This window comes from Fomitiporia mediterranea, assembly GCF_000271605.1.
Source record: "Fomitiporia mediterranea MF3/22 unplaced genomic scaffold FOMMEscaffold_9, whole genome shotgun sequence".
In the NCBI taxonomy this organism is placed as follows: Eukaryota; Fungi; Basidiomycota; class Agaricomycetes; order Hymenochaetales; family Hymenochaetaceae; genus Fomitiporia; species Fomitiporia mediterranea.
This window is the reverse complement of record NW_006760394.1, coordinates 1,707,960-1,721,492: the sequence shown is the minus strand read 5'-3', so window position 1 is coordinate 1,721,492 and position 13,533 is coordinate 1,707,960. Positions and strand designations below refer to the sequence as shown.

Genomic DNA, 13,533 nt, shown 5'->3' with positions numbered 1-13,533 from the left:
TCAAATTTTTTATACAGATACAGTACGGCACTGTATACGAAAATGCTGTATCTGTATAATACAGTACAGGACCGAGCTCTATGGTTAGATTCAAAGTCAGTGCATGCTACTGATATCCCGTTTGCTCTTTACCTCACCTCAGAATATTTTGTTTGAAGCTACCAACTAGAGTAAGTACCAATGTCAACTGCATCCTGTGGCACAGTGAATTGCGTGAATATTTTGCATACTGATTATAGTACAAATTATTCCAAGGAGCCCAACGTAGCGATTCTGAATGCGCAGATTAGAATGAGTAGCTAACCTGCAGGCAAACAGTACTCACTGCAAAGTAATTTAGACTAGTAGGACTGCACGGCCTCAACTTTTTCGCAACCGATAAGCCATAAATATACACAAGTAGGTATTGAGCCTACCCAAAAATACTTTATCTACGGAGACACATGTTAGTGAGTGCTTGGGAAGTAAGTGTATGATCAACATACCTCTTTATCCAACGTTGTCACTTGAATTGTGCTTTCTATCAGTGAGTATCTAGATCAAAAAATTGTTGTACGGACGGGCGTGATAGATTAAGATTGTCAATATTGCCACATTGAAGTACTGTTCAGTGATGACCTGAGAGACAAGCAGTTGCACCACGCTTGGGTCAAGCTCTTCAGCACCAGAGCGGGTGAAGAATGAGTAGGCACGTCCGTAGTCAAGAGTCTGGTTCGCCATTGGAGAAGAGAGTGCAAGGCAGTACGAGAGAAGCTAAGGGTGCTTTACAGACTAATTGACTTATTATAAGAATTGTGAACATGAAAGGTGATACGAACTGCGATTCTGCTTCGTCAGAAATGCAAAAAGAGAGTATTCTGGTCGAAGTTTCTTTCTGCAAGATCAATTAGCTGAGCCGGGACACAATCAAGCGCTGTTGAGATGATTTGTAAAGGAAGCAGATACACATGCTTGTTGCACTCTAATGAGACCGAGAAAACAAGGGCACACATGAACTTCGCGTTGCTGATCAGCGGTAGACCCTTCACCCGTGACCGCAACTTCTCCGGAATTGAACCAGAGCATCAACCCGACAGTCTGATTTACTGCATTGGATGACTCGCACTTCATATCAAGTGTCAAGGATGTATCGGATGACTTCTAGCAGCATCCACGTCGAGTTGTGTAAACCGAAGCAGTCCGTAAGCGTGTTATTGGCTACTCTCAGGCCGAACAGGTGTGGAGGGCTTTGTTGAGCTACATAATACATTGTCAAAATGACACCATACACCATACACGCCATTTCAATACACGTTTCATGTTAGAGCATGGTGAAGAACAAGCTTTTGCCCTGACCTCAATCATCCCATCGCTGGACAACTAAACTCCTCTGCAACCCTGCGGCTTGGATCGTCTGCGTGTCCTCACCCAGGATACGGGTCGGCCGCATGGTCTGAATCGTATAAGAACGCGTCAAGTTCTCAGGACGTGCACTGTGTAACACAAATAATCGATCAAAACATAAATAAAAGCATTTGGACATGGACGCACGCATTGATGATGTTCCGGATGTCTCTTACGGTACTTGTGAGGTTCATTCTCATCCGCATCCTGATGCGTAATTTTAGTAACAGCAAAAACATTATGAATGAAACAGTCGAACCTTGTGCCGTCTGCAAGCTGAATCGCAACGGTCGTGGTCTCCTGTGTATCATCTACTTCATATTTTGTTTGCAGGCTTTCTCTGTCTTCGCGAGGCACTGCGGGCACAGGCACGGAAGCCGTAGCCGTAGCAGAGACCGAAACAGTCCCAGAGCTCAATCCCTGGGTAGGGAATGTAGGTGTGGGTGCACCGAGTCGATTCCCAGCGCCTTCGAATGCCTGGTGAGGGCGCGGTTGAGGCTGTATGTAATCTTCATGCATGCGACGAGCTACGCGGAGTTCGACGGGCTGTCCGTAACGGACATTCAAGAGATCGGCTGGGGCCTGTCTATATGCACCAAGAGATATTATTTAGCACATGCCAATGTCATTTGATACGAAAGAGAAGTTTACCCTTGGTCGATTGCGCGTAGAATCTCCGCATTAGCAGGATCATTATAGTCTAAGAGCGGTCCGTCCTCAATACTGAAGCCATTGCGCCAAAACGTTATGTGGCGCGTTGTCCTCTCTTCTGTTGGAGGTTGCTCAGAAGCAGCATTTGGATCGGGGACAAATTGGCTTTCAACATCGTCACTTCCGAGGGTGTGACCAGAACCACTAAACGCAGAGCGAGGTGCAGGTCCTGCGGATGCACTAGATGGGAGCCCAGCACTAACATGAAGCATGTGAGGGGAAAAGATCAAGTGGATAAGAGAGTGAGGACTAACTCAGCAGCCTTCTTAAGGAGGCTTCTGACTAGGTCTGCACCTGATGCATCGGGGCCATCACCGCTACGATTCGGATTTTGTACAGAAAGTCCACTGGCAGAAACTCAAGTAAGCGAGGGTGTTCATAAATGAAGACAAATGAGACAGGCAAACCTTCTCTCGCCGCCAGTGAACCAAGTCTGACCTTCCCTTCCATCACCTTCACCTTCATTGTCGCTATCTTCTGGATGGGCAGGATGTTCTGGCCTTCCACCCGATGAGCCAAGATCACCGAGCGTCGCAAAGCGCGGACCACTGCCAGAACGACTACTGTTTCCCGACGATGCGCCGCTTGAGGCTCCCCACTGACCAATCCTACCAATCCTGGGCTGTGAGCTGTACGGCTTATTGCCCTTCGCAGGTCCTGAATTATTGTTATTATTTTGATCAGACATGGCTGGACGATGTTGGCGGTTGTAATGAAACTTTGAAAGTGACGCGTATGGCTAGGTATTGACTGTGGCGATCTCACTGCTTTATCTGGTATAATAGTCTCACGCTTTCGTAACGCGTCTTATGTAATACGTAATTCGACGCGCGACGCGCTTTGCCCGCAGACGCTCATTGTACTCCTGCATCTTGAAGCAATGGCACGGTCAACTATCAGAGCAAATGGCCGTTCTCAACCTCGGGCGACACAGCAGAACTCAAGGTCTCAGCCAAGCCAGTCACAATACCGAAGACGACGCGATGAAGAGGAAGACGAGGACGAGGAGATGGTGTTAGACGAGGATGCCGATGAGGACGAAGAAGGCGGCAGCGCAGTCGATGTTCGTGATTTTTATCCTTTTTGAAACGTTGTCTGACTTATATTTTAGGACATGACGCGTAAAGCAAATGCGCTAGTCCGGCTCGCCCTGTTTAATGAAAGCCGACATGTACCCCTTCGACGCGACGAAATAAACAAACGAAGTGCATTTAGCTGCATATAATCCCATTATATCCATTATTTACATTTGTTATATAGTATTGGGAGAAAATACCAGAGCATTCAACATTGTGTTCGCTATGGCACAGGAGACCCTGCAATCAACTTTCGGCATGGAACTTGTAGAACTCATGAGTCGTGCAGAACGCGATCGCGAGCAAAATGAGAACGACGAAGTCCAAGATGGAGCGAACGCGACGGGCTTGAAGAAGAAAGGTATATTCAATTGATTTATATTCCTTCCTTTTTTAATGCTTATATTTGGATTCCTCACTGTGTAGCTGCTTCATCCGGCTCGAAATCCTACATCCTCCGTTCCTGTCTCCCAGAAGAACTTATCCGGATAGCAGCAGAATCAAACGAAGAACTTTTGACTCTCGAATTTGACAACGACAATACCGAAGCGGATGACGAAGACGATCTCCCAACAACCTACGGGAGTATAATCAACTGGACGAGCGCAGACCAACTCGGTGGTCTGGGTCTATTATACGTCATACTTGCACTGATCCTCGTTAATGGACATTCTATGAGTGATCGTAAGTTGCCCTCTTCCGTCTCTAGTAATAATGTTATATTGAATAGTTCGGTGATAATGTGATAAAAATAGCGGAACTCAAGAAACACCTCAAAACATTCCGTCTCCCTATGAGCGCGACGATCGAGTTCGTCCCACACGCAACACATCGCAGCATGTCGATCGAGTCCTATCTCTCCTTACTCATCAAACAAGGCCATCTTGATAGAGTGAAAATGGGACCTGGAGGTGCTCCGAAGCCTACACAAGGTTATTACTCACTTTCATCCTGCGGAGAAATAGAATTGCTAACTTAATTTGAACTCGCGATTCCTTATTTCCCTTAAATTTTAATTTAATTTAATTCTTGATATTATAGGGAAACGCGGAAGAACAGCCGCACACGCAGACCATGACGAAGAAGGCGCGACATACGAATGGCGTTGGGGCGCTCGCGCACACGCCGAAGTAGGCGAACGTGCCGTTGCAGAGTTCGTTGCTGAATTCATGGCCGAGCGGATTATTAGGGATGTTGAGACTGGTCAGGCTCCACGCACCTCGACTAGGAGAAGGAGAAATGAGGGCGAAGAAGATGACGATGAGGAAGGAGAGGAAGGAGAGGAGAGACGGATGGCTGATGAGGAGAGGGAGAAGATTCTTGCGGCTATGATGAAGGATATTACAAGGGCTGCTGGTGGGAGGCTTACTGAGGCACGGTAACTAACTGTTGAACAATACGGTGAGGCTATGCTGAGTTGAATTGGTTGTCGTGCTACATTTACTATACTGTATTGTATGAATTTTTATCTTAAATCTCCCAGTCTTATTGTCACGTTGGTATACTTCCTCCTAAAACACTGCCTAAAGTAACTTACATGTGTGTTTGACAATTGAGGTTGGCAATTTAAGAGAGTATTGATTTGCATTTTTTATTTGTAAAAGATTTTCCTTAGTAGTAAGTGAGCTTTATTTATTTGAAAAAGTGTCATCATATAAGGAGTACTTACAACTTATACAATACATGTGCATATATTTATTAAATCATACCCACTTTCCCTGACCAATAAAAATCCCATAAAAATAAATTAGCAACAACAGAATCCAAAGGTAGTAATCAACCAAAGCGCATGATTGACCTCTCTAGGTTTTCCTTTAGTGTTTGTTAAAGGAGGACCTCGAGGAGTCGATCGATGACACACAGGGATGCCAACCCTTTCACACTGTGTTGCTCCCTCCCCCTTCTTTCTTTGTGACCCATCAATGATGATGCGAGAGTTAGAGAGGAGTATGCTGTGAATGAGAGTTTGCTATGTGACAAGGATGGATCTCCCTAGCCGTCGTGGCTCGTCGAACACACATGGAAGGAGGCAGGATAGGGGTGTGAGCTTCTTACAGATTCTACCCATTTATGGAATTCGCCTTTCTATTCGTCTTTCTCACGAATATATTCGGTGAAGCCCCTCATTATGCAGCGAGGTGAGGAATTCCCGTATGAAAGGTGTATAGTCGTGTGTCCGTTTCACTGTTTCCGTCTGTACGAATGTGAAGAGGTAACGGTGAAAGATACTTAGCCCTATGACGCTCAACAAAAGAAAATAAACCAAAATAGAAAACGCGGAAACAAAATAAAGCAGAGAAAGGAAGAGGTAGGGGGCGTACCTGAGCGCTAATAGCTTTTTGTACCTCCTCGTCGATCGCAATTTTGATAGGCATTGCACGGGTTATACATGATTGCCAAGCTTCGACAAGTTCTTCTGTAGGCATGTTCAAAATAAGTAATTTCTGTTCCATCGCCCGTGAGCCGAAGTCTTTAGCGAACGTCTTCTCAGGTTCGGATGCTTGAGCCAGGGTGGTGAAGACGTCCTGAGAACCGGATAGCAAGTCCTCGTCGACCTGAAACCAAATGAAAATTTGGTGGTGAGGACTGGAGAAAGGACCTAGGACTTACCTTTTGAGACCACGTCTCGCCATAGGTTTCTTTCATCCGACTCTCAAGCGCGATTTTCTCTCGCTTAAGCAGCTCCAACTCATCACTTTTGATCTCGTATCGGTCCTGGACAAGGGCAAGAAGGTTGAACTGGATGTTTTCAGCAGCCGCTTTAACACCTCCAAAAGCACCATACTTCTGCATCTTCAACCGAAGAGCAGGTCTCACGACGTTCTCCCAACCCTCGGTGCTATCTGGTTTTGGTAACTCCCCGACTTCAAGAGGACCAGATTTCAAGCCGTCGAGTTCCCAGACTTTGCCATGGGCTGGGACGTAGCCGATAAAATGGAAAGTCTCCGTGTCTGTTTCTTCGAGCTTTCGTTTCTTGGAGTTGACTGGTCGTTGGTTGACGGTACTCCACCCATGCCTGCCTTTGGCTTTTTTCTTCGGTCGTTTGTTGAGGTCAGCGTGAAGCTTGTGGGTTGCTTCCGCGATGGCGCTTATGGAACCCCACATATCTGATGGTCTGATATTGTTATCGATGACTGTCGGAATATTTTGAGAATTTGCATGGAACACACCTTGCTAGGGAGTTTTGTGTTTCTCGGAGTAAACGTGAATTTGAGATGGCCAAACCTTTCATCTAAGCTTCCATAGTTAGTATAACTTGGAGTTTATCATCAAGGCTTACGAAATATAAACCTTTGGACTCATATCAGATGTTTCCCGCCTAAAGCCATTGAGTTCATCACCGAGTTCAACATCCAGGCAGTTGAACAACACATTCAAGATAGCCAAAGATGCACACGCATCATCCACGAGTTGGTTAGCAAACCAAATGTCCTTCGCAGCAGGATCAAGGAAGTCGTGAGGGTGATATTTGTCATGTTTCCAATTGAAGCATAATATAAGGCCCTTTGGCTTGAGATGATCAAGGCCCCAGGGTTGAATATCATAAACCTCTTCGACTTCTATGCCTTTTATTCCTAACTTGCGTATTAATGTGGTGAATACCCCTGGAAGTTTGTTAAGCGGCGGAGTTGCTGGATTAATCACTGCGGCGAGATCGCAGCTGCGTCGAACTGACCTGGATCAGACTCAACGACGGCAAAAGGTCCACCGACCAAGTCAACTTCTGTATTACTAGGTGGATTCGAAGATGCACCATTCTCAACAGCCATGAGATACGGAATGAGCGAACGGCGCACAACAACAAGGACGACCTGTTGAGGCAAGGTCGTGGTTGTTCGCAGAATACAAGGAGAGAGAGAGAACATCAAATTCTAATTTATTTAATAAGTGGCGTATGCGAAAATCCTTCCTCATTTGGGTAGACGCGTAGCCTCAGGCTGGACGTATCCCAAGTGACGAGAGCAGTGCCAGTCCTCACACACAACTTGGCCGGAGCACCTCACCATGTCGCTGCAGCACTTTGGAAAGGCCACCTTGCGAGTGGCTAAGAACTATACGAAAGGATACTCAGACACACAGGCAAAGGTCCGCGATGCGACGTCGAACGATCCGTGGGGACCGACAGGCCAGCAGATGAATGAGATCGCACAAATGACATACAACCAGTGCGTGTTGCTGAAGTTGCCGAGATGCTGATTCTCTCTAACACTTGGTGTGACTGACAGAAATGACTTTGTTGAGATTATGGAAATGCTGGATAAAAGATTGAACGACAAGGGGAAGAATTGGCGCCATGTCTTCAAGGTGCGTGACTACCACCGGCCAGCCAGGCGTGCAATTTCTTACACTCTTAATACTCTTAGGCTCTCACTGTCCTCGATTACCTACTCCATAATGGGTCTGAGAACGTCATAATATATTTCCGGGATAATCTGTACATCATCAAGACACTCAAGGAGTTCCAATACGTAGACGAATATTCGAAAGATCAAGGTGCGAATGTACGACAGAAGGCGAAGGATATTACGAACCTCCTGCAAGACGAGTCGAGGTTGCGCGAGGAACGAAGAAACCGCGCGAGCATGCGAGATCGAATGGCGGGTGGGACGAACGGGTTGAGTGACTTCGACGACGAGAACGAGACGAGGCGGAAGCAGCAACCCAAACGACGAAATCCTGAAGACGACGAATTGCGAAAGGCGATCGAAGCAAGTAAACAATCCCTGGCTGACGAGCAAGCAAAGAAGGCGGAAGAGGACGATTTGGCGAGAGCAATTAAACTTAGTGAAGAGGAGGAAAAGAAGCGTAATCAATCTGTTGTGGATTCGAACTCAAGGTCGTTATTCGACGAGCAGGCTCAATCGTACGTCCGCGCTTTGTCGCTCTGACTGTGTGTTATTGACAAGCTTTGTAGTGCCCAATCATCAAACAACCCATTCCCGCTTGTCGATCCGTCGGCGCAATTCTCTCAGAACCAGCTTCAGCCGCAGTATACCTCGATGATGCCGCAATTCACCTCTTTCAATCCATATCAACAGCAAGCGCAGCAAGAGGCGATGCAGGTCCGTTCTCGTGCTTTCTTCTGCATTTCACGTGACTAATACTCGTCACGAAGACACAATATATGCTACAGCAACAAGAATGGATGCGTCAGCAACAGGAAGCCCAGCAAGCTCAGTTGTTACAAGCTCAACAACAGGCTCAACAAGAGGAATGGAACCGCCAACAACAGATGCTTTTGCTCCAACAACAACAGCAGGCGCAGCAACAACAGTACCAGCAACAACAATTAGCTCCACAACAGCCCCTCTTTCCGCAGCAGACGGGCTTCGGGTCGAACAACCCGTTTGCTCCGGCTACACAATCTCCTCCACCTCTCCCACAGATGTCCAACAATGCATCTGGCATCGACTCGTTCTCCTTACCATCAACGTTTGCGAATTCTCCAAGACCATCAACTTCACCACCTGCACAGTCGACGAGCTCCATTTCCCCTGCTCCATCACCTGCTTCGCGACCAGCTCGTAATGATGGCGAACACGCACATCTTGCGAATCTCCTTGCGAATCGGGAGGACGGTCAGGATACTTTCGGGAATGTCGGCCAACTTCGGTAAGCGCCGTGATAATTTAAGCATTTCTAGTCTGAGACTGAAATTATTTTGCAGGTATGGGCACAGCCAGGCAGGGCGTCTTTTGGTGCAGAAGACGGGACACAATCCATTTGCAGCACAACAGCAACAGCAGCAGCAAACGGCGAGTGATCAGCCGTTCTTCTCGGTTTAGCTTCTCTGTACCGTGCGATACCCGATGATCCCTGAATTATGATTCCGCACTTTATGACTTTCTGTTTCCATTATATCTGAACGCTCAATTTCCTTCTTTCTTCCTTTCTTTTCTCTTACAATTAATGCGCTTGTCTATGAAGGAGTTTCTTTGTACATCGTCGGATAGGCATTATTATGAAAAGGGCGGAAAATTATTGGATTTTATATTAATTAATTGATTGAAAAATTGACTCCCTTTGTTGATGAGTGTGGCGCGGTGAGAACGAGTGACTGAGAAGAGCAATGATTTCGCACAGCATCTATACCAAGACCGGCCACCAGTCCACACACAGCTCAGTTCATTCATCTTTGCTACAAACCACTACTTTGAACCACGATATTCAACACAATGGCCGATCTCAAGGTGTGTTTGAACTCATTCTAGTTTATTTATGATAGGTTTGGTTGAAATTTTTGAATGCCACTACTCAGCAGGACAAGAACGCCATGGCACGCACGCTTGGTGCAGCTTTCCTGAACCATCAAGTTGAAGAACTATCCAAGAAGACGCAAGCTGCTGACCAACAGCTATGGCCGAGAGAACGACGTGGGTCTCGTGGAGGCGGACCAAGGATACCTCAGCGCAATGCGAGACAGCCGCGGAATGATGAGTACAACAAGGGGACTCGTAATACTGATGGGGAGCACAGCTGTGAACGTGAGGACAGGCCGGCGGGGAAGAAGGATGCGAACGTCGTTGTTGTGGATGCTAGTGTCCTTGTTCATGCACTTGGCCAGCTTAAAGCTTGGTGTCGGAATGGTAGGGAAGAGGTTATCATCGTCCCGCTCGAGGGTATGTTCGCATACAAGTGAAATTTCCCATTGGACATCATATACTAATTATACTCATTTAATTCTCCAGCTCTAAATACATTAGACCTCCTTAAGAAAGGAACAAGCCCCCTCGCACATCGCGCCCGCGCTGCATCTCGTATTCTCGAACAACAAGTCGGCACAAACCCGCGCATCAAAGTTCAGCGTGATGAGGCCTACGTTCTGTGGGATAATATTCCCTTCGCTCAAGACGAACAAGCAAACGACGAAGCGACGTCGCCTGGTCCACCCGAATGGCTTCGCAGAACAATCTCATGCGCACGATGGGAGTTCGATCACGCCGAACAACCAGCCGCGGAGGGCGGGGGAGATAACGATAATATTGTCGTCCATCCACCCATGACAGTTGCCGTCTGTCTCGAAACCGCAACAATCCCGGTTCCGGATACCTCTCCTGCAGCGGTGAACTCGCCAGTCCCATTACCCCCTCCGCAGGCTTCCAAATATGAACAGCGGTGTTCGGGCGCCTTGGTGGCTCACTGGGCAAAGCAGGCTGGTATGCATGTTCTAGAATGCAAAGCAACGCCTCTTCCACAGCCTCCCTCCAACGCTAGGCACGCACGTGTGCCATCAGACGAAGACTGGCGGATGAGCAGCCCGCCGCGGAACAATAACAACGCTTCCTCGCGTCCCAAACCTGGAAGTGTCAGGATGAAGGGCCCAGGTCCAATTGTTGAGAAACCGAATGTTTATGGTCCCGGGCGTGGTGGTGGAGCGTTAGTTGAACGACCTGCTGCGACGATGGCGATGAATGCGAGTATGATGCAGATGAGCAAACCTATTCGTGTACTCGCTCGAGGCGAGAAGTTGGAGCCTTAGTTGACGCCGTACAGCATAACATCAAACAGGTGGGGTGCTTGACGTTTTTCCATCATTTCAGCGTTTAAGATCTAATTTAAATTTATATTGTGCGTCCTTCTTCAGTGCCTGATAGTATTAAATCCCTCGTTTGTGTGTTCGCGAGGTCGGGTGGGACCTGGCAGACGGTACTTCTGTGAGTCCTCATATCCTCAATCCTCACTCCGTATTACCCCTATCCTAACCTAACCTCTCTTATTCGTATTCGTCCCATATTCGTCCGGTCAAGACAGGAGGATACAATAAGTATACCGTGATCGGTTTGGGATAGAGAAGCGTGTGCTATTTGCGGTTAGTTTACCCGGATAGCACACAGATAGATATTCAGTATGCATCAATCATTTGTGTTGTTGGTTGTTGCGACTTCCCGGTGTTTGTCCTTCGCGAACTTCTTAAATCACCCCTATCCCTATCCCAATCTCTATCCATATCCGTATCTTGACGTACACAGGACACATAGCCTCGTCTCTTTATGGGCCACTTATGCGGATCTTGCGAACCCCCAGAAACTAAAGCAGTATTGCTACTTCCGTGACATAGGATTTTTTAGGAAGTCTGTCTTGGAGTCGGTTGATATTGGCTTTTTGGTTTTCGGCTGGTTTCTTTGTTCGCGTGGTCTGTCTGCTTCTCGTCTCGTTTCTTTCCCTTCTTTACTCGCTTCTTTTCTCCCTTTCATATTTTCTGTCTTCCTCTGTCTTGTTGCTCTCGTTATACATATGCTATGCTATCCTCTACTCTCGATTATGTATCCGTTATACAGTCTGTTCTTGCCTATGTTTGATTCGTCTGAAATACATCTCGTTCCTGGAAATGTAATCTATACTTTAAGGCAACCGACAAAGCTCTAAAGCTGTATGCATTCAGTGATAGGAGACTACTTTAAAGAGAGCTACCGCAGATTCCTACTGGTCGACGACCACGGGACATCCAGTCACGGTCGAAACGCGCGACGAGGCGGGCTGCGTCGGCTGCTACTTTGAGTGTTTCGTCACCGGATTCGAGGAGTGCGGCGAAGCGGGAGATGTAGTGTGATGGGTCGACTAGAGGGAGACGGAGGTTGAGTGTTTGGACGAGTTGTAGGAATGTATGTCCGAGCTCGAATACATTCACCTATAATCATTAAGTTGAATATGGTATGAGATGTATGAGGAGGACGAGACGTACTTGCAACAAGTCAGAGAAATCAATAAGCATATAATTTCGAGTCTCCTTCTGTCGGCACGCGATATAAAGACAGACAGCAATAACGTCCATATTCGTCCTTCCTTTCGTGAATTTATGTTCAAGAGCCAGGGTATACATGCGAATTGCGGTTGTCTAGACGACCTCCGAGAGACGCATTAGAGTTCCAACGTTCCGGACCCCCTTCCTACTTGCCAGAAAGAAACAAATTTGTTTGTCCATGTTGTCAAATCGAATCTAAAATAAAAACATACTATTACCATTATTATCAATCGTCTGCTCTCGAGACTCAGAAGTGTTTCTCTTCACATAATGATATGGACCTCTCATCCTCGCATGTGCTAATCACACAACAACAACAACAACAACAACAACAGAGACAACACATAAACATAACTTAGTTTAGTTTCAACTTCACGAACTCCAACTGTTACTCATTTGCACCCTGCCCTACAAACGACCCCTGCACGATCGCCGCATCACTCGACGACTCTCCAAACACAACTTCAGACACAATCGCATTCTCCTCAACGATCGTCCCGCAACCAACACAGAAACCGTTGCCTGCTGCTGCATCGTATTCTATGATCGTACCACCAGAGTCACTAGTAACTACACACTGTGTTCGAATTTGTTTCAGTGCTATTATTCATAGGTGAAACATGCATTTTGGACACTATTTCCTGTTAATAAAAAGTTAATAAAGATAAGCCGGGGTAAAATCTGAGTGAATGGAGAGAGAAGTCGTCGTTCTGAATCCGAAATGTATAGGTGGGAAATATTTAACGCATTTTGACTCAGCTGCTGTTACCACATCAAACTTTAACTTTAACCCGTCCCTTTCATTCCGCTACACAAAAAAGAACACTATTAACGTTTTTTGAGGATTAACGTTGGCCCCTGATGAACCACGAGTCAAGACTGACAAATGAAAAAACAAGCTCAAGAGTAATAAACGCGAACGGTACGTTTTTTCTCTCACTTCTCACTGTTCCGAAGTAACTTGCTTACGTTGACTAACCAGTCTTCAATCGATTTCGGCTGCATCCGCTGCGAAAAAAGAATCAAAAGCCTCGCGCGGAAGTTCATAGATCGATATCGCTACCAGTGTACTGTTAAAAACGCTCTGGGGTGGTGTTTTTGCGACGTTTCTCGTCAACATCCATCTTTTGCATCCTTTGGCCTCTCAGTGAAGCCCACTGAAACAATGAACGTTCAAATCCATTCATTCGTAAGTCCACTTTCTTTTCGCATCCTAGTTCATCACATTAATAAGGATTTAGGATGAGCGTGCTAGAGCTTTCCCAGTAATCCTCTGTGCCACTATTCAAGGGAGACCCCACCTCGTTCTTGCCTCTGACTGGTACAACACCAGCGCTAGCCGATTGCGTACTTGACGAAAGTTCGGCATGGATCGGAATTCTGCAAACCTGGTAACTTGCTGAGCTGTTGTGCAGGACCTTCCATCCCGTCGGATCTGAAAACTCGGTTCCATGAGTCACCATGTTGTAGGCTTCAGTGATTTCGCGACATCGCCGTGTCGGTGACCGACGTCAGCAACAGGTTTAGCATATTATCGTACTGAATTCATTTTATGAGTTTCCAATAAGTTTCGCATTCATCGTGCCTGTAGCCTGCCTCGGTAGTGAAGAGTTCCCTTGC

At 46.7% G+C, this 13,533-nt stretch overlaps 7 protein-coding genes across 7 annotated transcripts; 3 read left to right on the top strand and 4 right to left on the bottom strand.

Annotated features, from left to right (window-relative positions):
* Positions 1 to 1,345: 1,345 nt before the first annotated feature.
* Positions 1,346 to 2,132, bottom strand: FOMMEDRAFT_50534 (SEP-domain-containing protein; the record flags this gene model as incomplete). The annotated part of the gene is made up of 4 exons (XM_007269252.1): positions 1,346 to 1,472; positions 1,531 to 1,590; positions 1,643 to 1,969; positions 2,035 to 2,132. Coding segments are annotated over 4 exons (612 nt in total), but the record flags the coding sequence as incomplete, so codon positions are not given.
* A 42-nt stretch (positions 2,133 to 2,174) lies between these two features.
* On the bottom strand, positions 2,175 to 2,782 carry FOMMEDRAFT_54215 (uncharacterized protein; the record flags this gene model as incomplete). The annotated part of the gene is made up of 3 exons (XM_007269251.1): positions 2,175 to 2,274; positions 2,349 to 2,441; positions 2,502 to 2,782. Coding segments are annotated over 3 exons (474 nt in total), but the record flags the coding sequence as incomplete, so codon positions are not given.
* A 217-nt stretch (positions 2,783 to 2,999) lies between these two features.
* Positions 3,000 to 4,568, top strand: FOMMEDRAFT_169950 (MAGE-domain-containing protein; the record flags this gene model as incomplete). The annotated part of the gene is made up of 7 exons (XM_007269250.1): positions 3,000 to 3,005; positions 3,056 to 3,157; positions 3,206 to 3,299; positions 3,355 to 3,531; positions 3,597 to 3,854; positions 3,926 to 4,102; positions 4,212 to 4,568. The coding sequence occupies 7 exons, from the start codon at positions 3,000 to 3,002 to the stop codon at positions 4,550 to 4,552; spliced, it is 1,155 nt and encodes a 384-aa protein (XP_007269312.1). The 3' UTR covers positions 4,553 to 4,568.
* A 648-nt stretch (positions 4,569 to 5,216) lies between these two features.
* Positions 5,217 to 7,036, bottom strand: FOMMEDRAFT_169949 (cysteine proteinase; the record flags this gene model as incomplete). The annotated part of the gene is made up of 6 exons (XM_007269249.1): positions 5,217 to 5,364; positions 5,492 to 5,725; positions 5,781 to 6,285; positions 6,341 to 6,402; positions 6,462 to 6,775; positions 6,847 to 7,036. The coding sequence occupies 6 exons, from the start codon at positions 7,034 to 7,036 to the stop codon at positions 5,269 to 5,271; spliced, it is 1,401 nt and encodes a 466-aa protein (XP_007269311.1). The 3' UTR covers positions 5,217 to 5,268.
* Positions 7,037 to 7,175: 139 nt separating this feature from the next.
* FOMMEDRAFT_91102 (ENTH-domain-containing protein) lies at positions 7,176 to 8,956 on the top strand (the record flags this gene model as incomplete). Its single annotated transcript, XM_007269248.1, has 6 exons — positions 7,176 to 7,336; positions 7,397 to 7,475; positions 7,535 to 8,038; positions 8,078 to 8,233; positions 8,287 to 8,783; positions 8,839 to 8,956. 6 exons carry the CDS (start codon positions 7,176 to 7,178, stop codon positions 8,954 to 8,956), a joined length of 1,515 nt encoding a protein of 504 aa, XP_007269310.1.
* Positions 8,957 to 9,346: 390 nt separating this feature from the next.
* FOMMEDRAFT_136037 (uncharacterized protein) lies at positions 9,347 to 10,650 on the top strand (the record flags this gene model as incomplete). Its single annotated transcript, XM_007269247.1, has 3 exons — positions 9,347 to 9,361; positions 9,430 to 9,790; positions 9,860 to 10,650. 3 exons carry the CDS (start codon positions 9,347 to 9,349, stop codon positions 10,648 to 10,650), a joined length of 1,167 nt encoding a protein of 388 aa, XP_007269309.1.
* Positions 10,651 to 11,568: 918 nt separating this feature from the next.
* FOMMEDRAFT_159269 (uncharacterized protein) lies at positions 11,569 to 13,376 on the bottom strand (the record flags this gene model as incomplete). The annotated part of the gene is made up of 5 exons (XM_007269246.1): positions 11,569 to 11,799; positions 11,854 to 12,006; positions 12,326 to 12,490; positions 12,883 to 12,972; positions 13,215 to 13,376. The coding sequence occupies 5 exons, from the start codon at positions 13,374 to 13,376 to the stop codon at positions 11,569 to 11,571; spliced, it is 801 nt and encodes a 266-aa protein (XP_007269308.1).
* Positions 13,377 to 13,533: the final 157 nt, after the last annotated feature.